Consider the following 27498-nt stretch of genomic DNA (forward strand, 5'->3'; position numbering starts at 1 on the left):
GCCAGCCAAACCACATCCATCAGTAAGACTGGGGCTTGAATTCTCAAAATAAGGAGATTGCAAAATGAAGGGCAAATCAAAAGAGTAAAAGCTAGTTCATCCACGAGAAACATTCATGTTTTTTTTTAAAAGGGGGAATAGCAAAAACAGGATTAGAGCATAGGAAAATGAAAGGAAACAAAACATACTCCAGACAAAGACTGGGGAAAAAAGACAAAGAACTAACAGGAAGGACTGGCAACAGCGAGGAGACAGAGACTGATAGCTGTTCCTATATTCCTGAAAGTGCCCAAGTGGTGACACACATTATCTTTCTGATTTGCAAGATAGTGTTGGCATTGATATATTATTTATATTAAAAGTTTAAAGTGGCAATATATGCATTTGGCTGGTAACATTTTTAATACTATATTGCATTTGCCACCGATCCAGACATTGGGCCCGGTTCACACTGTGTTACTCATGTTTTACAATGGTGTAAATCCATTGATTTCAAAATGGCTACAGGATTAATGCAGTGCTGAATGGTGAATCGTGCCCATTTTTTCCATAGCAAATAATGTTAATTTTGTGGGAAAACTCACAGCCTAATCTCTAACTCATGCAAATGTAAAATATAACAGGACCCACGATTATTTATCTTGAATATGAAATATCTTTATTTTGCACAGGCTGTTTTTGGACAAGAAAAATTATTCTGCATTTTGGAACTATGGGGGAGAATGAGAGAGCAGGCAGACAGATAGAGAAAGAGAAAAAAAAAACACTGAGGGAGAAAAGATGGGAGATTTTAAAAAGATGGCAACAGAGAAGAGAGGAAAGTAAGGGGTTGTGGCCTATATTTTCAAAGATTTCAAAGTCCACAATTAGGTTTCTAAGAAAGATTTATTTATTTAGATGTATTGTAACAATAAAAAGGACACCCCTGCACTACTGCCACTAGACCTCTCCCCAAATGAAGGCAGGGGAAGAGAAACAAAAAACCCCACACATCCTGCAGGCCTCATGCAAGCAAAATGCATTCCTATTGAAGGCAATGGGAATCTTGTTTCTGCACAGCTTGTGGTACTGGGCCAAAAGAGAAGGGGCATTAGAAATGGACGTACTTCAGTGGGAGAGAACAGAAAGACAGTTATGAAAAACAGGGAGATGAGAAAGGAACACAGAGAAATAGGAGAGAGAACAGTGATATACACAGTAATTAGTTTGCTACAATCTGAAAAGTATAACAGTCAATAAAACAGTAACAATATCTGTGGATGAAATACATTAAGGACACATATTGTGTTAACAGCTGTAGTCTCAATAACAGAAGATCTAACAAAACAAAAACAGAGCCTGCATCTCCTGCAGCCTAATTTTAACCAGACATATATTAATATATGAGTAATGAGTAAATAAATGTCTTATAAACAGAAAATAAAAATGAACCTCAGAAGTCTGCTGTGCTTTATGAACATTATTAAAATTGAACCATTCGAGAGTGAGGGTAAGTCTGCTTACCCACCACTTGCAGCTCAAGTGGTAGAATATATATGCATTATCTGTATCAAAATGTTCAGCAATATTATACAGAAAGAAATAACACTGAAAAATGATCCATAAGAGATTTGAAAAGTGACACCAGTTTTGTTTGGATAGCTTTTCAAATTGTTTCCAGTTTTGCAGTCCCCGCACTTGCAGAAATCCTATTGAAGTCATTGGGAATCTTGTAGAATCAGTCTCTTTAGCCCAATTCAGCCCAATTAGATACTTAAGCATATGCTTCAATGGGTCTAATAACATGCTTACAGTTATACATATGCTTAATTACACTGCCTTGGTTGTCAGCGTTCCAAAGATATTTTCCTTTATTCTTTTGTCTATATTTATTTTTCAAAGATAAAGGAAAATGTTGCTGATAAATGTTTTACGGTGGATTTTTGAAAGTGCTCAGTATTGGCCTAACTTTCCTCTCACTGATTTCAACTGGAATTTTATCATTGTCTTCAATGGGAGTCGAGTTAGACCAACGCTGATCACTTTTGAAAATCTGAAACTTAATGCCAGACACTAACAAAATGCATAATTGCTTCTCTCCTGGATACTTTTTCACACATGCAGTAGTGCTAAGGATTCTTTAAAAGGCATGCTAGTGTTTAATATATTTTAAGTTGACAGAATCTTTTTGCCAAAATACATTAAAATTCCTCAAAACCCATTAAAATAGTGTTTGCACGTATATATTTGAATGATTACGTCTGCAATCTGTGTTTGAGATTAATACATTCTCCTAGAGCAGTCACTTACTAGAATTACTGCTGTCATCCTTGGTTCCATCGAGAGTTCCATCGGGGTGCATTTGCAAGTAGTAGCCTTGCCTGCAATATAACCTGGTCACTATACCCTTGAGCTGGGGATCTGAAAGACAAACATATTTTGTCACTAGCCTCAAAACTTTTTCCAAGAGTTATCCCTATTTCTCTCATTGTAGAAGGAAGACTGTCTCAGTAGTACTAAACAGGACAATATCTGTTGGAGATGAAGAAAGAAAATTTCTTCCATCAGAATTTTACTACACCAGTTTTATGTCCTCTTTTCTCCTGTGAACATTCTTGATGGTAATTAACAGAGATAAAAAGAGCTGAACTACTGTATGAAAAACTCTAGTTTAAACTACATTAGCCCCTACAAAGACATTTCAGATTACAATTAAAAGTGATTTAAAGGGAAAAAAATCATTTCTAAAAATCCTGTTCATATTTCATATAATTTAGATTTAATTACTATACTTCACTAGTCACTCTTAGGGACACTCACTTGAAAAAACTGCCTTTGTTGCTTAGAGTTCATCTGGTTTGTTTTTTTTTCTTCATTTTATTCCCTACCTTAAGTGACACATTTTTTGTGTAATATTTAATAATAGTTGAACGTGGAAGGTACCAAAGTGCTTTATAGACTAATAAACAAGTATCACTAAAAACCGCAGCTCTCAAAAACAGCCATGCCTACAGCAGGACATAAGAGTTCTTCACTAGCAACAGCATTTAGGAGGAGAACTGAAAAATATCTTACCCAGTTAAATGTAAAAGGGGAATTTTAAAAGGATAAGTGCATTCTCCCTAAATTGGAATTTGGCTAGGACACCAGGCTTAACATCTCTACTTTCATGAGAATTGCCACTGGATTGATTAAGGACCACAGAGCTTCAGCGTTATGCTTTGTCTCAAAGATGGTGCCTCATCATCACCCATTAACATCTTGCTGGCAAATTAGTTCAATCCTCCAAGGGAAGAATGCCACCTGCCTGCAGAAGCTGAGTTTTACTTAAATGTCTATCATCAGAATACATACCAGGCCCAAATCTGCCTAACAAATTAGAAGTGACTGGCAAGCAACCTGTTGGGATACAGCAATAATTTTGTGTTTATGACATCATGTTCATCTCCATAACGATTAACTAATATCAGAAAGATTTTATTAGAACTTCAGATGAGTAATTAGTAGGATGAATAGATGAAATCTTGAGAAATACAGACCCTGTTTTCATGCAAATACTCTTATTTAGGGCCAGATGATGAACCCCTTACTCATACTGATGAACTGTTACTCTCATGAGTAATCCCATTGACGTCAATAGGATTACTTGTAATATGGGTAAGGAGTTCAACAGCTTGGTCCTTAATGAACAAGGAGATTGAATATGGAAAATAGTGGCATATAAACAGAATTATTCCTAAATAGAATGTTTACAAAGTTTCCCAAAAGGTGTCACCTAGTTCTGATGATCTACATAAATGATTAACTTGTCAGGTTTTTTGCAATGTATTTGCTATTCATAAAATGTGTAACAAGTCATTCTTTAAACAACCAGAACCATTTAAATTTACTTTTTCCATTTTACACTGTAAACTGTAAATATTTCAGAGGCTTTTATTATAAAGACTACAGTACAAAAATGTTCAAAGTATTATGAAATATAAGCAAATGTTCCTCATATATGCCGTATTAGTCAGTCTTGCAAACCTGGCTTTTCATGAGTGACTCATAACTGGACTACTTGTATAAAGATTATTTATGTCAGCAAGGCTTGCAGAACCCTTACACAGGAATAGTTTGACAAGTCTTCTAAAAGTACTGGAGTATACGGTCTTCCTTGAACTACTATCTTAATCGACATAATCTGGATACTGAAAACCATTTTAATCACTCAAAACAAACAAACAAACAAACAAAAAAAACCCTGATCAGACTGGCACTACGCATGTAACAATTTTATTTTTATATGTGTTTCTAAATTGATAAGCTTAAAATTAATAAATCATTCTTAATAAATATCAAAACTGCCAAAATTGCAAGGATCAGTAAGGAAATATTTAAAGCTAACTTGTTTGACAAATTCATGAAGCATTTTAAGAGAAGGAAAAAAGGAGAAAATACAATGTTAGTAAAGATGTAGGTGGTTATGTCTATGCTCAAAGCTGAAATGAATGCAAATAAGCTTTCAGCTAAATGGAAAAGGTACCATTTTTAATTTAAAACAATCACTGTCTCCTAAGAAGGCTCAATTAAAGTCAATCATTATCAGAAAACGTTTACATCTAATGTGCTGATTGACAAAGTTGAAATTTAGAGTAGACCATCAAAATTACACTTTAATCATCTTTTTAAAAGCAATTTTCTTAGCTACTTAAAAAAATAAACTCAACTTGCTTTTTTAAAAAAAGAAAACAATTGTATTGTTGCTCTTTTATTTTAAACTACCTCTGGTTTATTAGCTATACAAAATTACACGTGAGTGAAAATAGTCTTGTGAGTGAACACATGTTAAGCCAGAATTTTGGGGTGGGGGCTTGTGTGCTACGTGGCAGTTCTTTTCCATTTAGCATTTTCTTGCCAAGACTCAAATACTGCAAAGTAATGGCTATAAGGCAGGCCACATTCTGTATTAGTAGTCTAGACGTTGCATGTAGTGTGCATTAGTAGGCTAGAAATGCGTGAGTTGCATGAGTTGTGAATGCTTTCAGCTATCAAAGATGTATTCTAACCTGGCCAATTGTTACGTGAGCATGACTCCTTCATTTGAAGTTTCATTTTTAAAATTATTGGAATTGATTTACATAAAACATATGCTTCCATTATGAAAAGTAGTTCTTATAAGACAGAGAAAATAATGGAAGAAAAAGGATATAAAACCTTCCTGTTACAATTGTCTGTACTATCAAAAAAATCTTTATTTTTCATTTTCCTTTTATCTATAGATTCTTAGGACCTCCTTCTCCCATTCCCTTCATGCTCCACAAGCTGAGGTGTCCTACAGAAAGTTTAATTTCAATTTTCCTGTTGGAAAATTATGCCAAAAAGCTCTTTCCCCCTAGAAAACTTCAATCTCGGCAAACCTCTTTTCCAATAAGAAAATGTTTAGTTCAGAATATTTGTGATCAGCCCTAAATAGTAATACTCAGTTCTTGTTTATTGTAACACTCTAGACCTTCAAAGCACTGTAGAAACATGAATTAATTAGTTAAAGGAGTGCTCAAATGACTAAATTGCTCAATGAATTGGTAATGAGAAACAAAGCCTTTCATCTTTGTGTTATCAGCTCAGATAGTGACCAAGGTTATTGATATTTGAGGGTGTGTGAAATGATTTGTTAATCTCAGTCTAGTTCACAAGGAGCAAGTGTTCACCTCACAAAAACTATGAAAATTAGTCTCATGGTCAGCATCTTTAGGAAAGAGATGTAGGGATGACAGGGCAGGGATGCTGAATCTTATCCTTGCAAATATATAGGTGGCCTTCCAGAACACAACTGAGACACACTGACAGAGAAACCTACTACTGCCTGTATTATAGCTGTTCGGTGGCTAAACAGCAGACTTCATTCTCTAGGAGTTCCAATCTGGTACCTTCCACAAGCACTACAGACATTTAAAAGTATTAGAGAAAGTACAAGTCTGTTCAGCTTCAGAAAGTTTCAGAACCAGTCCCAAAGGGCCTTACAGCATACACAATTAATTGTTTTATGTTCTTTAAGAAGAAATAGTTGCCTAATAAGAATGGGATAAAGAGTACTGCTAAAGGACTGATGTTTATTACCTGTGCACGCTCACATGAGAAGTGTCAGGGTTAAAAAGGTTATACTATATCCCAGTAATATGATAGGCATCAGAATTCATGGACTAGTGGCTACAATTCATCATACTTCCTGTCCCCTCACTCCTCTGCCCTTTGCTCCCGCCTAAACTAAACACACACACAAAAAATATCCACCAAGACCAACCACAAAGAAATACAGTCAATGAAACACACAAACGAAGAGGGTGAGGGCAGATGACCTTACCTCAGTACCTCAACTACTGTAATTTTATCATGTCCTGTGTTATTTCTTTTTCTTAAAGCCCTACCCCCTAGTGTCAGATGAGTACGTGAGAATTTCAGCTTACATTTAAATAAAAAAGTTTCTAGTCTTCATGACTGTGCAGAAAAACTTGAAAAGATTAATTCCAACAGCTATAAAAAAAAAAGCCCCAGAGGACACATTTAAAATATCTATTTTTAAAAATATGATTTTGGTGTCCTGTCTTATGATTTTTCAACACTTGTGACTGGTAATATTGTGACTCCCCCAACAAATGAGGGAATTATTCTGACTCTTCTTGGACAGCTGTCAGTACTATCTTTGAAACTCAATGGCTTTTTAATTACTCAGCCACTTCATCTCAAAACTGTTACTTCTACCATGGCCCGTGTGACACCATAGGTGATTCTGCCACTTGGAGACTGGGTTTGATATTCTTCATTGTTAGTGATACTGATAGCAACACTCTTGGGGTCCTCAAGAAAGAAAAGGTGAGTATCCTCTTTGTTTTGGTTTGTTTTTTTCACATCTTCTCTTCTTACAGGAGGGCTGACCGTCAGGTGCCACAAGTGTCAAACCCAGGCCACCAAGACTATCGAGTGGGAGCGTTATTCTCTGTGCCACTGAGCTGCAAGGGCTAAAGAGAGAACTGCTGGTGAGAAGCTATACTTGCTGACTCAGCAGGGTCAGATGACTAACAGCAGACTGCTGATTGGACACTACCACGTAGAAGGCTTCTTATTCCTGTCCCATTCCTTGTCTGAGCAACTAGTTGCTAGGCCTGTTGCTGCTCAGACTTCTGAGACCAAGTCCCTGCTTCTTCACCTGGTTCTTGCTGCCACGCCTCATCCCTGCTCCTGCTTCCTCGCCCTGACCCACAGTTGCTGATTCTGGCTTGACCTTTGGTGTGACTTCTGCCTCTACCTCTGGTTTGACCCCTTAGCATAACTTCTGACTCCAACTCAGACTTAACTGTTGGCATGACTTCTGACTCTGACCCCAGATTGACTCCTGGCATGACCACAACCCTGACTCTACTCCTGGGTCCAACAACTAGGTCAGACAGCCCATGTTATGAGCCCTGACAGCTTGCTCAGACCACCCTGGTCTCCTCATATTTGAACCCCTGGACTGAATATGGACTCTGCCAGGGCTCTTGCCCCACCATTGTTCCAGGGCCCTGAGAGAGCTCAGGAGCAGATCACTGCCCTTGAGGCAGAAAACCAACAACTGAGGGACCCAAGTACAACAGCTTCAGACAGGAAATCATTCCTTGCAGGAGCAAACTACGGAACTCGTAGCGGTTGTGGATAACCATTCTGCTTCTCTTACAACACACGCTCGGTTGACCTGCCCCAGAGTTCCTTTGCTGGAGAGATATGATGATACCCTCAGTAAGTTTCGCGGGTTCATTATCAAGTGCAGGCTCCTGTTTATGCTCCAGCCTCAGAACTATGTCACAGATCAAGTTCAGGTGGGGCTGGTACTGAGCTTCCTTATCGGGAAGGCCTTGGTATGGGCCTTTCTCTTTTTAGAACAGAATCACTTGGTACTGACCAACTGGGACTCATTTATGCAATCCACACAGCACAGACTGCCATATGAAAGCTCCAGCAAACCCTGTGGTCAACCCCTTCCTATGTCAGTCATGTTACCTGTCATCTCTGTGTTCTTGGAGAACCAAGATACAGTATCCAGCCTGACTCACAAAAGACCTTCCCCTCCCCAGCCTCTGCTTGAACCAAAACCAATCAGAAGAAAGACTTACAAAAAGCAATGAAAAGGCAGTGGAAGACACACCTAAACTCCTTTGGACTAGGGTGACAGAATTAAGGAAACTCTCCCGGCCTCATTTTCATTGAAGATGGGACAGGGATGCATCCCCATTAGCATACAGAATGGAAAACAGAGATTCTAAGGCAAGAACCACACGGAACTCTGGGACCAGAAAAGCAGGAAAGCACTGCATGATGGGGGATCTATGCTCCAGATGTTAATGAACCCATGCCTGCACACACCCAGCTCAGTAGTTATCAGACCACTTCTAGTAATAAATCCTTTATTGGTATACAAAATACTGAAGCTACATAATTGCACTGTGAACTCCCTCGAATAATCAGGAATGATCAGTTCCTATTGTCTAGCCGGAACAAAACAACTTTGGTATACTCCCTTGAGCCATCAGTTTACTCATAAACAAATCTAGTGTTCTCCTTTGAACCATTGTTGTTTCCCTACAAAAACCCCTACCCATGCTCAAGTAAGTGTTCTGATGCCTGGATCCAAAATCTGAATCCGTTCTATTGGGACTTCATCTTCTCCTGACTGATCATGCTGGGGGCTCTGCCTGTCTCCAGCACTCCAGACCCTCAGCTACCACCACCACCTGGGAACCTTGATTGATTCAAGCTTCACGGTGTGGTGAGAATGCAGCTCACTCTCTCTCTCTGTAGGTATAGCCTTCTGACCCTGACTTGTACGATCAGTTATAATTTTCCAAACCTGACTTTTATAATCAAATTTAAGTAAGATTTAATATTATAACTGTTTTGTTTGTTTGGCTCCCTTGTATGGTTATTACCTGGCAATAAATAATTTTCATGCTTAAGCTGGTTGCTTCTCTCTCTCTCTCTTTCCCCCTTATGGGTGTTTTTTGTCTTCCCCATTCGGTCTGCAGCAATGCTCCTCATACCTAAGCTAAAGATCCCTGCAGCGCCCCAAAATCCTGTGGGGTTTGCTCATTAAGTGGGTTACTACCAGAACAGTTGCAACGTGAATGTGGGGATACGGACATGCTAACCTGGAACATATGAGGGTGGCAGCTTGGAAGTGCTGCACGACCCAGCCTGCTGAATCCAGGGACATATAAGGGGTCAGCTTGGGAGTGCTGATTAATCTGGTCCTCTCAGACGCGCTCTGTTAATGTGTGTGTGTTTTCGTCTGATTCTGGGGCTGCAGGAACCCAGCCCTGGGGAACCTAGGTCCTGCAGGATAGCTCCATTGGGAGGGAACTTGCAGAAGGGAGAAGTAGAGCTCTGTATGAGAACACAAGTGACACAAGAAGTACATTGATAGAATTACAGACCACCCCCCCACCCCCAGAAGAGTAACCCTAATAAATAAGCATACCCCAAAGTAACAGGCAAATCTGGTAACAGTCAGTTCAAACATTTGACTATAGATATTGCCTGGAATGATGCTCCACTCCTCCATCAGTTTCACCTTGGCCTTGGAGAAGAACTAAAAGATGAGCTGGCATGGGTGGATCCCACCACCAGTTTAGAAGCCTTCATGGACCTGTGCATCTGGATAGACACCAGGTTGCACAAACTGGAATGTAGGAGGAGTCTACCAATCTCCCTCACTTTACCTAAATCTCCATCCTCAGGCCCAAGCAAGCTCGACCTCAATCAAGTCGATACCAGCTGACACTGGATAGCCCCACCTATCTCCTGAAGAACAAGAGAGCAGAGGACAGGAGAACTCCTGCTTCTATTATACAGGAATATGGCATGCAGTATCGAGGTGTCCTCTCAAAACCCCTGCTTACCTGATGACAGGGAAGAGACTAACCCCACACCCAGTCAGGGACCCGAGCCTGGGTACCACCAGGGATAAACCTCAGGATTATGTTAACCCAGGAGTTCCCCATCCATCTCCACTTCTACAGATTCCTTTGCAATTGTGGATCCCGCAGGTAGAGTGAGCCTTTCCCATACAGTAGGCCTTGACTGATTCAGGAGTAGGGGAAAATTTTATGGATTTTTCCATGGCCTGGGTCCTCAGTCTCCCAATACCGAATCCAAGGTTACCGAAGACCTGGTAGAAACAGTAGATCGGTCTCCACTGGCATTGAATCCAGATACATAGGAGACCACATGGAAGTGGTGATTGGGGAGTACCAGGAAGTCCTACAATTCAACCTTATTTCCTCCCTGCATTTTGCCCTGATTTTAGGGGAACCCTGACTCATTTGTCATGAACCCCATATCCTATGGTCCCAACGTGCCATTACCTTTCCATTGAGCGTCTGTAGGGAGAATTGCCTTCTCATTCAAGAACTCAATATCCTAGAAGCCAAGCCAAAGGATTCCGCTCCAGTAACCCAGATGTTCCCCCCCATAGTGGCAACCATGTCAGACCTACAAATGCATCCCTGCATGATGGCTCACATCTTCCTGTGAAATACCAAGACTCCCACAAAATCTTCAAAAAAAGAGAAAGCAGACTCACTACCCCCGCATTGTGTTTACGATTGCCCCATTGACCTTCAGCCCAGAGCCAATGTTCCTTTCGGGCATATATATTCTATGTCTGAACTAGAGCTAGCAGCATTAAAGGAGTACCTCCAGGAGAACCAAAGGTTTTATCCACAGCTTTGCAGGAAACATGGCACTTTTTCTGAAGAAGAAAGATGGCTCTCAGATTCTGAGTAGACTACAGGGCACTGAACCAAATTATTATACATCAGTGATACTCAGACTGAGGCTTGTGAGCCGCAAGTGGCTCTTCGATGTGTCTCCTGTGGCTCTTTGCAGCACATGATATTAAAACATTGTGTGATCTAATTATTAACCAGCCTAAGTTAGTAACCAATTCACATGCTTTTACTATGTTGTTAATGAATTGTAGTTGATAAAATAATAATATTTAGTAAGTCATTTTGCAGAAGACACATTAAAGAGCCACTTTTTGGGGGGAGGGTGGGTTTCCATCCTGTAAGCAGAAAGTTTATTCATGGACCCTCAGAAATATCTGCAACTCAGGATTAAGCTGAACCCTAGAGCATGAAAGACATCCAGGGGTTCATGGGATTTGCCAACTATTACAGGAGATTTACTCCAAACTTTTCAAAGGTCACAGCTCCTATAACTGCCATCCTCTAAAAACCATCAAGGTTTCATGGCCCCTGGAGTCCCACCAGGCCTTTGGACACCTGAAGCTAGCTTTCCCGTCTGTCCAGTCCTGGTCCACCCTGATCCTGACTAACCCTTTTTCCTTCAGGCTGACACCTCTAATGTAGCCATCAGGGCAATACTATCCCAAGAAACAGGGCACCAGCACAAGATGCATCCATGTGCATATTTTTCACAAAAACTCAACCCAGTCAAATGCAATTATGAAATAGAAAAAGGAGTTACTCGCACTCAATTATGAAATAGAAAAAGGAGTTACTGGATTGTGGACTTGGCATCACTACCTTGAGGTGGCCAAACACCTCATCCTACTCTTAACTGACTATAAGAATCTAGAATACCAATAATCTGCCTAGGTGCTGAAACAGGAGCAGTTGCATTGGGCCTTATTCTTCTTGACATTCAATTTCACAATCATGTATTGTCCAGACAAGAAGAATGATAAAACTGGGGTCTTCATACAAAAAGGAGAATACTATACAAAACTCACTCATGCCAAAGAACCACCACCAAGCAAATTAAAATTACACCATGTCGTTTGTGGGTCCGTAGTCACAGACTTCCTTACCATGCTTCCAGTTGCTTTCTCTAACGATCCCTTCCTTAAACTCATAACTTCATCCAAGGAAGGTCTCCCCAGTACAACCATATGCCACTATTCTTAAGTCAATAACCTCCTTTACGTCAATGGCCGTCTGTAAGTCCTCAACAGTTCCACAAGGCTGGAAGTGCTGCCCATACACCATGATACCCCCGGGGAAGTCACTTTGGGCAATCCAAGACTGTGCATATTGTAGCCACCATCATTCTGGTGGCCACAAATGCGGGATGACATTTGGTCCTATGTCAAGCCCTGCGACACCTATGCTCGAACAAAACCTGCCTAGAGCAGACCTTTCAGTCTCCTCATGTCATCAAAGACCCCTTCCCAGTCCTGGTCACACATAACCCTTGATTTTATAGCAGAACTACCCAAATCTGAAGGCTACAATACCACACAAACTGTTGTGGACCAGCTTATCAAAATGACCCATTTTGTACCATCCTTATGTCTCCCTACTGCAGAAACTATTGCACACCTTCTGGTTACATAGATCTTCTGCCTCCATGGCCTCCCTGACCACCTTACCATGACCATGGCTCCCAGTTGAGGTGTTTCATGTCCTAGATGTGTGACCCCCATGCATCCACCGCACAGCACGCTCAGATGGACGGCCAATCACAATAGGTCAGCCAGGCACATGGACAATACCTGTGCTGCTTCCTGAACAGCTGCCAAAACAATAGGGTTGAATTACTTCCATTTGCTGAATTTGCAACATTGAACACACCTCTATCTGATCCAGTCCCTTCTACTCCGACTATGGTTTTCATCCTCATTTCCACCCTTCTGTCCCTTTATCCACAATGGTTCCTGCTACCTCTGATCTGGTACAGACCATTCAGGAAATGCAAGCCAACCTAAAGGAGCACCGGAAGTAGCCAAGGTGGGTATACAAATATTCGAACCCCTTGGCTGGGACAAAATACTTTTTCTTGGCCTTCTTGGAGGTGGGAGGGGTGGAAGGAGGAGTTTGCCAAAGGGTTTTTGCTATTTTTAGGACTCCATAGTGTACTGGTAGCGCAACATGGGCAGGGGTCGAGGCCGAGAGCACACTGAACGGGGTTTCCACCTGTTCGGCCATCTCCTCCACTTCCAAGCAGGTCCTGATGTTCTTTGAAATTGTCCAGTGGGCTGGCGCTGGAGGGGCCTGCCACGGCCTCATCCGGGGACGAGGACGATGACTGGGTCACCGGGAGAGGCCCCGAGGGATCATCCCCTGTGGGGGAAGAGGGTTTTGGGGTGGGCCCTTGCTCCTCTGCCCTGGCCTCTGAGTGCACCACGTGTACTAAGCTTGGTGCCACCGATGCCATTGGTTGCTGCTATGAGGCAGTGGCTGAGGAATGGATTGACTGGGACATCGGCATCACAGTCATGCCCCACGCACTCCAGTAGGACCACTACACCGGCCACTGGCCTTGCTGCCACGATGCCATCACGGAGGTCGACGCAGCCTCAGGTGCCCACCCACACCGGTGCTGTTGCGGTGAAGGGCTAAATTCCCTTTCCAAACTGGAAGAAGCACCTTCTGGTGACCATGGAGGGGCCGTCAAGCTTGCATCTCATGGCTAACTGTTGCCACAGGAGACTGGTGCCTCAAGTAGGAGGATCGGTGCCAGAGGCAGGGAGATCGTTACCGTGACGCAGACTGTTCCCATTGTGGGGATCTGCGCTGAGGAGACAGCCAGCAGAGGATGATCGGTGCCAGCGATACGGTAACTGGTGCCTTCCTCTAGGCAACCTGCATCGAGAGAGCAGAGACCATGAGCATGGTGCCGGCTACGTAGGACGTTCCGCAGAAGACAGAAACCTGGCGTGTGGAAACTGACAGCTCTGTCTCATCTCCAGAGATCGGCATCATTCGCCCACCCTCTGAGGGGTCTTTACAGCTGGCTTTCCCTCACCTGGAGCCTTGCCATGACCAGCAACGCATGGGGTGCCAGGGGCGCTGGAAGAGGCCTCTGCTCTCTGGGCACCAGGAAAGCCTAGGAAGGCATCGGCGTTGCCACCAGTCTGGGTCCTCTACCTCTCCCTGGAGTTGGTGGCAGATCCCTCAGGAGGTTAGGGGATCCTACTGGGGGGCATCCCCATGTGGCTCTGGTGTGGGCTGTCAGCCCAAACTGGGTCCTTTGCCCTTCTTGCTTAGTGCCGGGGAGTCACTCTTCTTCAACCTCTTCTTAGGCACTAGTGCCTGGGAGTGGTGCAGGGTGGAGACTGGTGCCACGGGTGTGCTGCACACCGAGGCTGAGGTGCTCAGGACAGAGTCCAGCCAGGAAGGTTCAGAAGCAGGAGGAGGGTAGCCTCCATGAGGAGGACCCTCAGACGGATGTCTCGCTCTTTCTGAGTTCTGGGATGAAAGTTCTTAAATATGCGACACTTCTCCTTCACATGTGATTCCCCCAAGCATTTGAGGCAGCTGCTTGGGGGTTACAGTCAGAGCAGGGCTTAAAACTGGGAGACCAGGGCATGCCCTGCCTGGGGTGAAGTCCCCACTGGGACTCTATCGCTAACTACTCTCCTTAACAACTACTTATTAACTAACTACTGTAAACAAATTATTTACAAAGCCTTAAGGCTCAAAGAGTGAAATAGAAGAACTGCTAGCCCTTGCGAGGCAAGGGAAAGGCATTCCGACTAACCACCATGGGCGGTAAGAAGGAACTGAGTGGGCGTAGGACCGGTGGCGCCTAATATACCGATGCATGGGCATGGCACTCAAGAGGGTGCTACAGCCGACCATATGGGTACCGCTAAGGCAAAAATCTCTGACAGCTGCGCACGTGGGTGCACGCACATCTAGAATGGAATCAACATGAGCAAGCACTTGAAGAACTGCTGTTAACATCCCACCACCAGAAGCTACACGTGCTGACTCATCAGGGACAGATGACTAACAACAGACTGCTGATTGGCTTCCTGTTCCTGGCCCATTTCTCATCTGAGCAACTAGTCACTAGGCGTGTTGCTGCCCAGATTTCTAAGATCAGGTCCCTGCTTCCTTGCCTGGTTCCTGCTCCTCGTTCCTGATAACATGCCTCATCCTTGTTCTTTTTACCATGCCCTGTTCCTTGTTCCTGCTGTCTGCTTTCTCACCCTGACACCAGTTGCTGATTCTGGCTTTGACCCTTGGCGTGACTTCTGACTCTTGCCCTGGCTTTGAACCCTGCTGTCACCATGACGCCAACTCTACTCCTGACACCAAACACTAGTTCAGATAGCCCACATTACAGGCCCTGACACTGTTAGAGTGCTTATGATATATCACATTGGTGGAGAGGATGTAGCTGTTACTTTAGCATGTGCTAGTCACTTTCTGTTTGAAAGTAACATTCTCTTCGATTTACAATAGGAAATGACTTCAGCATTCTTTTAATCTATTCTAGTTTCCTGGCATGTAGTTCTTAAGCAACTTTAGGATCTACTGCTATAGGGTTAGGAAGCACGCTAAATGTTGGCACCAAAATTTTTGTCTTTCTTTCTTGCCGTAGGTATCTGAATTGGTGAGCCTAATAAAGTAATGTAAAGTGTGCGAGATATTCTAACAATGCTAAACATGGATCCCTTTACTCCACTAGTTGTTCTTTTAATTGAGATCTTTGACATTTGTACTGATTTATCCACTAACCCATTAAACTATACATAGAAAGGGCATGTCTGAGTGCTTGAACTACTGAGGTGAGCTGCTGGTGAACTGCTCATCTTCTCATGATATGATATTACATTGCTTTACAAAGTGTTGTGCAACAACTCAAATTAAAGACAGAGTAGCAACTTACAAATTAGAGGTAACCTTTCCCATAAAATTCAAATTGATCTGCACCAAACTTGGACTAAGGATCTCATAGGTTTCAAGGTTCTTTTGCATTCTGTTGCTAGCATTTCTTGCAGGTTTTGCTCTTGGATACCTTATCTTTGATGGCAGCATTTATGCCTGTCCAGAATAGAACATCTCAGGATCTGTTCTTACACTTCTTAATACTCAGATGGACACTGTGGTAACATTTCTTATCTCATGCTCTGAAATATCATGACATAAGATTCTTTGTACAGAAACATATGCAACAATCATACCTCAAAAGTCCCCCCCCCTTTTTTTTTAAATGTTCAGATGTGCCTGCATTTTTTTTTCCTTCACCATCTATCTTGAATTATTCTTTCAAGCTGGGTCAGAAAGGGGCAGTACTTGACCTTTATTTCAAATGGTTTTTCCTGCATCTTATTGCTTTCACTCTTTATAGGCACTTTTGAAAGCATGTATAACATAAGAAGCTCTTTATTGGGCCTCTCTCACACACTTAGCACTTCTGCAATTTCATAATCATTTTCGGACATCTAGGCGGTACTATGCAACATGATTTCTGTAATATGGCTTCTAACTGTTTATGGTCTGCTTCTGCCTTGACTGATTTCTGCACATACACATAATCAAACCATTCACAGTTAAACACTCTTGAGAGTATTTGTTTTTTCCAATCTGAACATTTTTCTATTGTGTGTTAGTCAATGTTTTGGAAGCATTTACCACTGGGTGATCCTTTTGCAGACGGACATTTTGGAACCCATGTGAGCTTGCATTGACAAATTCTAGGATCTTTGCTAGTCTTTAAATATTTCAGTAGAAATGTTTCTGTGACAACTCTTTTTTTTAATTCCCAAAAGCTTTTATCTTGTCGAGTATGCTAGTGCCGTTCTGTGCTGTAGTGAATGGCACACTAACATTATGCTGTCTGTCATTATGAAGTTGGTCTTTTTTGGCCCAAATCAGCAGATTATCGGCAATTATTCTCATACCATCCAAACACTCAAAAATCCAGGATTTCATGCTTCAGTATGCATCAAGTGCTGAGACAATCCCAAACAAAATATGTATCTATGCAAAGGGAAGTTCAAGATGCCGAGTTTTGCACTTTTTGTAGACTTAGTGTGCATCTGTGACACAGAGACCCATTTGTAGTTTTCTACTCGTCATCAGCATCTCTTGTCAGGCCAGACATACTCACTTCACCTCACATATTGGTGTCATAATATTTATTTTAAAAGTGGCATGTAACACATTGTTTCAAGTGTAATAACACACTGGTCATTAATGTCACTGTGAAATGTTTGTAACACCTCTGTTGGTGAAATTATGGATACTCTCCGATATTATGCTCCGGAGACTATAAACAGACAAAGGTGACAAAATAGTTTTCTCCTACATAAAGAGGAAAGAAAATATGGTGGCAGACACCTTGCCCAGAAAAGTGGGCACTGACTTGCTACCTCTGGGCAGCCAGTTGCTAGCCATCCTGCAGCTTTGTAAGACGGGAGCAGTGTGACCCTAACAGTATCCCAATGCAAAAGGGCTCACTAGTATAAGGAAATGAGTTACAGCTGGCCTGACCACTTCAGTGTACCCCAACTCCTTATAGTTATAATCTGTATCTAAAACGTGTCATGCAATATGACACTGAAAAACTAATAACTCACTGATCATTACAAGGAGTATATCAAGCGTTATAGATATATATTGGGATGATGACTAAATTGTGTTTAAACCAGGCATATTGGGGGAGGTGGCTTGTGGTAAACGGGTCTGCCCTAAACAAAGGAATATGTATTTGTTTCTCTGATCAGCCTGGTTGTCAGGCAAACAGTGAAGGTCCATTTACATGTTAGGGAAACAAAGTTATCAAGATAAAAAGCAGGGAAGGACACAGCTTTTAAAAGAGAAGAGAAACTTTATTTGGACTGTGAAGACAGAGGTTTGAACCTCAAGTGATAGGCAACTGAATCAACTGATTGTATACAATATTACTGTATTATAAAAGTTTGTTGAGTGAGGTTTTTGATGAAAGCCTATGACACACTGGTGATTAATATAATCATAAAATGTAAGTTTTTAACACTAAATAAGGAATTGTGGGTATTCACTGATATTCGGTTTTACAGGCTGTGACCAAACAAAGGGAGAAAACAGGTCTCTCCCAGAAAGGAGGGAACATCACAGCTATCTACCTGTCTCCAATGAAATTAAGCAAGTTATGACTAGAAACAATGGAAACTCCATTTACACAAATATTAGCAGGGGGATGGGAGGCCCACAGGAAGGGAAGAACAGCATAAGGTTACCTTTCCTCTTTAAACAAGGTCACTGAACTTTTGAAGATATAAGTAAAGACAGAAGCCATCTTTGGCATCCATCACTAGACAGACAATGGGAACAGAGCTCTTGCAAGCTGACAAAGGTGGGTCCTTTAGCCAAGGGGGAGGGGTTTGAAGTCTGTGGAAACTGAATATAGGCAAGAAACCTGCTTAAGCAAAGATCTTTCATTTAGGAAGACAAGGGAAACCAGTCTCTTGTGCTTCTGTGGAAGGTCCTAACTGAGAAAAAGTCAGCCATGAATGGAAAAAAAGATAGACTGGTAAGAAATCTACCTTGAACAAAGACAGTAGCTTGTTAAGTTAAGACTTAGCCACTAGAAAGCATAATTTGTTTTGTTTTACTTGTAACTTTCTATCTTCATTCCTTATTCTTGAACTCACTTAATCCTATGCATATTATGTTAATAAATTTGTTTTTATTTTTACTATAAACCAACTCACTGCTACGTTTGAAGGGAAGGGTGTATCTATCCCAGAAAAATTAATAAGCTGTAATGTGCTTTTGTCTCTTGAAAGGAGTAAATAAACCTTATTATTTCTCTAAAATGGTCCAGGAGGCCACTAGAGATAGAATTACCCAAGCAAAGGGAAGCCACATCAAGGGAAACCAGAAGTTGCTGATGCAGCAGGGACACCATCAGCAACTATTAGAACAGCCCATGTGAAGAGCTGCCGAGATACTTGTTACTAGGTGTCTAGAGTCCTTGATGGCTTGAAAAAATACAGTTATTGGACTCAGGATATGAAAAACATCTGCTCCATGGAGAACACCCAATACTGAAAAGAGAAGAAAATTTGTACTGCAGGAGTTAAATTGGTGACTACTGATCATCAGCCATTGCAGACAACAGCAGTTTTCAATAGACAGTCTGTCCATTACAGATAGCCCTGACCTGGAGGACGTGAACTGTGCACCCTCTGATAATCCAGATCCAACTATGAGTGATGTCTCCATGACTGAATATAGGACTTGAGTGGGCAGACTCATACAGAAATCTGTGTTCATGGCAGATTTCCTAGAAGTTACTGTTCAAATTCGTATTCAGCTAGAAGGGATCGGTGCTGTATATTTATCTTAGTTTTAAATTGCCTTGTATGTTGCTATGTTGTTGTATCTGATCTGGGGGGTTTAGCAGGAAGTCTAGTTCTGCCCTTGTGTCCTGGAGTTAGTACTTGGAATGGTCCAATAAATCCTTTGATTTCTATAACACAACCATTGCATTTTGAAGTCTAGACATGATCTCGCCAACTGTTCTGATGGGGTAATACTCGGATTTGATGGCCTTAGTCAATTTTTTCAGTCTATACACATCTTTAACTTATTATTTTAACCATACTGTTAACCCAGTCAGCTGGTGTCTGAATTTGCTCAAGAACATCTAATTTTACCATCTGGTCATGTTCAGTTTTACTTTATGTGTCTCAGTGCTAACGGGACTTTATATAGTGTATGCATTTTTAGTGGGACACTGGTTTCTATACCAACGTGATATATTATCTACTTAATACACCCCAGGCCATTAAATATCTAATCAAATTGTCTATGAACATTTTTGTATCGTACTGAGAAGACAAGTTATACACCCTTTTGATGATTTGCATTTGCAAACTGTTCCTTCAACCCAAGCTCACAAAAGATTTCCCATTCCACTGTTTTATATTCTTATGAGTAGTATCTGCCTTTATACAGACATGACAGTATTGCTGTGTCACATGGGTTCTTTTTGTACCTATTATATGAGACAGTCACTTATTCGTATTTGATTACGTTGCACTCGGCTCCAGTATTTATTGTGAAATCCACTTTTTGCTCATTTATTTCCAATGTCACTGGCTAATCTCTTGTACACCCTTACTCTGTAAACATTAAGAGACCCAACAAAGAATTGTGTTTCTGCATCATCATTACCATCAGCGCTTCAAGCTCTGTATTGATGAGATTAATTTTGCTTTTGTATTCTTTTGCAATTTGCACTGAAAATGCCACACTTTTGCAAAATGGCTGGTTTTGTTGCATGCATGACATCAAACCCCTTGTACTAGCATCTTTGCATTTATGTGATGATTGCTTCCATATTTATTGCAAACAACTCTGGTCTCTGCCATTTATTTTGTATTGTGTCTTTGTGTCTTGTTATGCATTTCTAATTAGGTGCACTCCACTTCTTGTAAAACACTCATTTTGGCAAGCACAATTTTCATTAGCTAACTATTGTTTGAAAATCAAGGTTGTCCCCCTCCACCCACAATGTCCTTGCTTTCACCTGTCTCTCAATTATACCACAAATAGTTTTGCTTCTAATTAAATCTGTATGTTAACGGTTCAAATTCACATGATTTTACTTTATTAGACAGGTCTGTAAGCTAATGATCAGTGGTGTTATTTCACAGCTAGTTTTTTATTTAAACAAATGTGCCATTCTCAAATTAATTCTTGCATGGATCAGTGTTCTTTAATTTCTGTTATTTAGTTTGTCTACCAGATTGCATCCCTCTTCCTGTTCCTATTGATCTGTATTTTAGTTCTTCAGTGCTCTGAGCCTGCCACATGAAGCACTGTGGCAGATTGCATACTCGCTGATTTCTCTTCGATAATAGTAGCTTCCAGGATAATTTGCAACCTCTAGCAATCTATAGCTACCTCCTCCAGTTCTGTGTCATGTTCCCTTTCAGACTATGGTATTCAAGTACCTTTCTTTGTTCAATCTTCACTTGTTCAGTACCTAACTTATTATGACCCCATGTAATAAGAGTATGAGGCACAAGGATCCTGGGAAGAGTCTGGTCTTTATTTCCTGGCTACGGTCAGCTGACACTGATCAAGGTTATATAAAAGATACAACTATTATTTGGCAGAAGTCAGCATCCACTGATGCCAACAGCCCTGCTGCAAGTTGCATTCACTTTGTTGTTTCTCAAAATGCATGCACATGCACTGGTTTAACTTTTCCTACTACAGTATTATTGTTTAAATTGTACCCGCTTTACCATTCAGTTTTTAATTTGTGTTTGTTTTCTCTTTTATACACAGATAGAAAAAGTGTCCTGTTTATGATAACAAGATTCAATCCACACGTTCCAGTATGTTGGTTTGAAGTTCAGGATGAATACATTGCATCTGTTTTTATGACTGTCTGTCCACTGAAACAACTGTTGTATTTTCATTCATCTAAATGACTGTTAATATAAAGCGATATAAAAATTCTAATAATACTCATAAAATATTTTGTGTTTCTCTTTAAGACATAATGCAGTAGCATTTCTTGGGTCTTGGGTACATCTTCATTGTTTTGCAGTACTTGCCACCCAGCTTGCTTTTGGTGAAAGAGTAGACTCAAATTTATTTCACTCACATCCAAAAAGTACTGAGACATCACAAGGTGAAAGACTATTACCATCTACCTATATGTATCAAATTTGACTAATGTGTGATCTTTTGAATCAGTAAATGGCTTTTAAGAATAAGATTTTCTCTGGAGCTGTCACTGAAAATGGAAAGTACAATAGGATGGAAATAAATGACCTTTTCAAATTTTAACTGCATACATTTCACATAATAGCTAACCGACTAAAGAATGAATTGAGTTGACTCTCTTCTCTGGAAGACTTCATTTTGAGAATAAAATGGTGAAACCTTTTGTATGTACAACCTAGATTATTTGTCTCCTTGCATATTGCACCACAAAGTAGAGCTATATTTGAATTCAATCCATATTTCTTTCACAATTTCCCTTAGAATTTTAATTTGGAAAGCACCTGAAAAAAGCCATAGATAATAAAGCATTCCAGATTATCAAAGCATGGCTCAGTGGAAAAAGAACAGCAGCTTAATTTGCAATGCTAAGTATTAAGTTTTGAACCACAGTCAATTTTCTATTGTTGTATACAGGAAGCTTCTTCTATAATGCAGAGTGGCAGGGGTCCTTAACTTGTTATTAAGTTCATTTACTCCTTGCCAGAATACATAAAAGCATATGAAATGAAGTATATTCTTTCTGTTTAGATATGCAGCAGCATCATTCTGAAATGCTGCTGCAACATTCATAGAATGTAGTCCATTATATTTACTCCTATTTCTTGTTAACGTCAATTGCACAAAATATTGAAAGAAACCATTTTCATTACTTTTGAGAAATTTTACATTTACTTCTATCGACTAGCAAAAACAGGGCAGACAAACAGAAAAATTGCACTGTCAATGAACTGACACAAAGGAAATTTTATCTGTTTCCAAAGTGATTAACTAGGAACTGCAATATATGTCACACCCAGACATCATGCAGCAAACAGGCTCAAAATACATTTTTATTTGGTGACGGGTCAAAAGGCTTTACTGATCTCCCATGCAGCAAGTTCCAGAAATCCAACAATAATCTTCATTTCCTTTTGCCACCACCATATAAAAAGCAGTCACTCAAAAAGTATATTAGAATTTACAAAATACTCAAAAAAATATTATACCCCAAAGCTGTCATTTACACATTAGTTGGGGTGAGTGAATTGATTAATGCAGTTTAAAAACATAAAAAATCAAAGACATATTTGCCCACAGAATTACTGATCATATTGTCAGTCTATGGATTTGTTTAATGAAATAGCATTTTTACCATTTGTTCAATTTCACCTGAAGTTACAATTCACACAAAAATAAACTGATGGGTGTATACTTCTTTACACTTTTATTCTCTTGTAATAAAAACTGTTTGATAATTTGAAAAGAAAAACAGAACTCAAAGGAAACATTTGCAAGGAACAAGAAAATTTATAAAACAGATTTCTGAATGCTTTTCATTTACTATAAAACATTGCCCTCTATAACATGTTACAATATATATATTCATATGCTACAGTAGCATGTGGTGTCTACAAAGCTTTTCTTTATATCTGATAGAGAATGTATACTATGTAAAACATGGGTTGGAATAATAACTTCAGAACTTAATAAATGTCATGTGTGTGTACACACACCCCTCTCATCTGAGTATACAGTCATTTAGGTGACAACATTTAACCATTATGTTTCTGCATAAATCCTGACTGCCTTCACATACACAAATATATGGACACCCTCCAGATAGATAGATAGATCTGTTTACAAAGACATACAATGATGGGAACTCCACACACCAGTAAACACAAAGTGCATTTCAGCCCAAATCACGATGGAGTAGTATACCTGGAGATCATGAAGTGGGCTCCAGAATACACTCTAGGGACACCAGGTTAATGTGTAGTGATAATTCATTACCCCAAGGATTGTAAACACAGCTATTCTTTCCATTTTTATTATTATTATTATTGTTATTTATTAAGAACCAGTAATCTCCTTGGTGTGGAATAAATCATGAAGACATGGTCTGGTCCCAAAGGACTTAGCTAAGCATTGTTAATATAAATTTAATTATGTTAAAATATAAAATAAAAAATGAATTTAACATTTTTATTTAACAAACTATTTGAGTAGAAATAAAGGAGTACATTGGCATGAATTCATATGTAGGGAATGGCAATATTTGGGTTAGAAATAATTATATAGCATAGTCCTATAAGTAAGTGTATATGTGTTAACATCTGTAATTCTTTCATACTTTTTACTGCATTCCTTTGCTCTTTCTGAAAGGATTATAATTTTCATTTGGATTTCCTGTAAGAAGTGAAAGAAAAAAGAGATGGTATCAGGGCTACAAGACTGGCAAAGGGCCTCTTGAAGTCCTCCATTAACTTTTTTGGGGAATTAGAAAGCTAAGTTATGGCAGATCCTGAAGTCCTAAGAAATAGGTTACTTACTAATAATGGAACTAGGAGATCAAATCAGACTGACTATATTTTAGTACCTCTAGTTCTTTGACATTTGCAAATGGGATGGCGGAGTTATTCTGGGGGGACTAACAAGGATCTAACTGGAGAGGTAACAGACTTTGATTTGTAATATGCTTTCTTACTGGTGATTGGTATTGTGCATGTCCATTTGTGTAGCTGTACAACTTTGGGGGGTGGAGGTGGGGCGGATGGAGGAACGTGATCAGAAGAATGTGTTGCTGTTTTGCTTTTGTAAGGCAAAGTCCCCCTTGAGATCTCACTGTGAGAAGGAAACAGAGCCCATCCACTCTCACTAAGGACTACAAATGCCTCATAAACCATGGTATCAAAGACAGCTGACTGACCCAATTGCCATTGACCAAGGAGGCTGGAACATCCAGATACTTTGAGAGTTGCCAATACTTTTTCCACAACCTTAACCAAAAATGGAAGATTAGATACTAGTAAACACATGAGTGATTTTGAGTGTCAGTGTCAGGAAATGTATTTTGAACAATGGCTGAGCTCTTACCACTTTCAAATCAAATGTCACCCTATCTTCCTTAAAGGAGGCATCCTCTTGTCTACCATATGATAGCAGATGTTGGGGCCTTGCAGGACAGCTTCCAGTTAGAGGAGAAATCAGTGATGCAGAGTCTGGGTTTATTCTTAGTGCAACTTGTTCATTCTGAACTCAGTATTGTCAACCCCAACCGTTCAAAAGCCTTGAGTCTCATTCTCTGCACAACAAACTTTTTTTTATATAATAAAAGTTGGGTTCTTTTCCTTTGCTTTCTAGTTTCTGAGGTTTCTTAGGGATCACTTGGGACATATTTTCAAGTTGTTCTTTGCAACCACAATAGCTAGAAACTTACTTTGTATATAAGAGCAGAGATTTTCATGTGATCGCTTGACTCCAGGAGTTGAGGCTTTAAGAAAGCCAGAAAACATTGAGAGAGACTCATGATAAAATTCTGAACATTGGCAACACTGGCACACCTGTCGTTCAACAGAGATGACCACAAATCGCACACAGGTAGCCCCCTCTTTCAGGGATCTTAGTCTAAACATCAATGCAACTCTGTCTCAAGAACTGGCTCTAGTAAGGGAAATCAATGCAGAGAACTAAATCTCTTCCTACTATCTACTACTTCCCACACAAAAATTTAACAAAAAAAAAAACCAAAACACAACGCCAACACATTTATCCAAAAGACTAAAAACTTGCTCTTATGCTAAGAAAGAGATAATGTGTAACAGCACCATCTGGTAACCAGAATTTTCTTCATGACTGGAAGGACTCACATCAGGAACAAGTGGAAACAGTCCGGGCTGATTAGGCTGTAAACCACATGCAGCAAATTCTCTTGTTTGAATTTTATAGTGGAGGCACAGCCACATAAGGGCGGAAAAATCTCAAAATCTTTATAATGCAAATGAGCAGCCTCAGACCCTGGCTCCCATTACAAGTGCAATAACTGTCTTCCTTACTGAACGTTATCTGCAAACTATGGTGACTTGTGAAGATGAAGCTAGGAGATACAGTACGTGGGGGCCACTTTACACACACAGTGAAATACAAAAGATTATATAAGCTTATCAAACCATCAACAGAGCGAGCTGTCAGAAATAACATAGTCTACCTCAGAGACCTCTGGAAGCATTTAGGTTCTGTTAGTCTCTGAGAACAGACCACAACAGGTCTCATTGCCCTGACAGGAAAGATGGACATCAACTTCAAGAGGCAATGATTGGTCCAGAACAGAGGAATAACATCTAACCCTGCAATCTCTAGGTATAGTCACCAACAGTGCCTCCAATGCCACAGCAGTGAGGAACTTTATCAGCTCATTCACGAATTTCGCAGAGCAGTGGGTTGATCTGTACGTCAGTACCAGTTCCGACTTTACTTTGTCCCAGGATTCACATAACAAATTGACACATAATATCAGGTCTAGTTTTTGGCCAGATCTCTTAGACCAGTGGTTTTCAAAGCCGGTCCGCCGCTCGTTCAGGGAAAGCCCCTGGCGCGCCGGACCAGTTTGTTTATCTGCCGCGTCCACAGGTTCAGCTGATCGTGGCTCCCACTGGCCGCGGTTCGCCGCTCCAGGCCAATGGGGGACTGCAGGAAGGGCGGCCAGCATATCCCTCGGCCCACGCCGCTTCCCGCAGCCCCCACCCTGAGCCTTTCAGATCCTTGGGTCCTACACCAGCCACCTAACCCAGAGACACTCACTCTCAAGTAGACACAGAGCTACCAAGGTCAGGGGGAAAGTAAGAGTCTACAAAATGCCACAGCCACTTGTGGGTCTACCATATCAGTGCCTATCCTCTATCCCTGTACAAATTAGGGGTATTTAAGTTAGGCACCCAAACCTATATTTAAGCAATCTGTTCTCAGAGGTTCTAAGTGTCCAGAGGCTCAACACCTGTGAAAGGCAGGTCAGCTATTTAGATGCCTAACTGTGGATTTAGGCACCCACATTGGAACATTTTTTCACATATATTTAATATTTGTACTGTATTGCACTACCAACATCATCGATTTGCATTGCAGTAGTACCTAGAGGCCAGAGTCAGAAATCGGGGCTCCACTGTGGCAGACACTGTACTCGACATTCTGAATGAATGTGTTTCCTAAGAATAACTCATATCCTCCCATGAATACTGATATTAACACACATTAATTCCCACATTTTTCCTGCATATTTTTAAACAGACAAATTATCTATTATGCAAACCTAGAACATTAAAGATAGTTTCATACTTCCCAATTATCCCCTGGACTTTCACTAGCAATTTCTGTCAGCGCCCAGTGACATCCCAATGACAGTACTGGAATTAGTGGGTGTTAGTGAGCAGCTGTAGCAACTGCTGCAAATTTAACACACTACTGACTTCTTAATGACCAGTCTCAGACTGAATTTTCCCATCAGCTTTCTATAGCCTATCAACCTTCCCCTTCAACTTTCAAATGTAAAGTGAGGAGCAATATTACTCCTTTGGAGTTCAGTTCAGGATATATAGCTGCAAGCCCAAAGTACAGTACTGAACTCAGACTGACACCCTTTTGACTGCCTTCTGATCAGCACAGTAGCACACTGGCATACTTAAAACACTATGCTGACGCAACATAGTGTAAAAATCATTGTCTGGCCTATTTTCATTTTCATGGTTCATATTGTTCCTATTTGGATTGTTTCATGCACAATGCAAGAGTTATTCTACAAAACCTCAACTACAGATGTCGCTAATGCTCCAGCTATAATAGTGGAGATAAACCAACTATATAGTTTAACATTATATGTTTACTGAACCACATTTATGTTTACCTCATAAGTAATGCAATTCAATGTTTATAAGAATAATGCATTGTATGAGACAGTAAAAGTGCTAACCCTGAAACAAAATCTCTCAGGCTTAAAACTGGCCGAAAAATAAGGTTTTCTTAACCTACAAACTCAACCAAAACAAAAATATCCTGGGCAGTAAATCCTGTGTTGCATATAAAGCCCATGTTTCTGTTTCAGAGGTTTTTGATAGAACATTGAAGATAGAGTTTCCAAGCGCTTCGTGTGCATTATAATAAGATTAGTTAATCTTGCTGAACAATCTTGACATACTATCAGCCAAATTCTAGCTCGTGCTGGGAAAGAAGCATTAACCAACACACACACACACTCCCTCTGGCCCCCTAC

At 40.6% G+C, this 27498-nt stretch overlaps 1 protein-coding gene across 3 annotated transcripts in view; it reads right to left on the bottom strand.

Annotated features, from left to right (window-relative positions):
- FGF14 (fibroblast growth factor 14) overlaps positions 1 to 27498 on the bottom strand; it is a 618100-nt gene that overhangs the window by 154110 nt on the left and 436492 nt on the right. For all 3 annotated transcript variants that reach the window (XM_037896444.2, XM_007066239.4, XM_043535197.1), the window contains exon 2: positions 2290 to 2400. In XM_037896444.2, coding sequence (XP_037752372.1) covers positions 2290 to 2400 — 111 coding nt within the window. The remainder of the gene's footprint in view (positions 1 to 2289; positions 2401 to 27498) is intronic.

This window comes from Chelonia mydas, chromosome 1, assembly GCF_015237465.2.
Source record: "Chelonia mydas isolate rCheMyd1 chromosome 1, rCheMyd1.pri.v2, whole genome shotgun sequence".
NCBI classification, from domain to species: Eukaryota; Metazoa; Chordata; order Testudines; family Cheloniidae; genus Chelonia; species Chelonia mydas.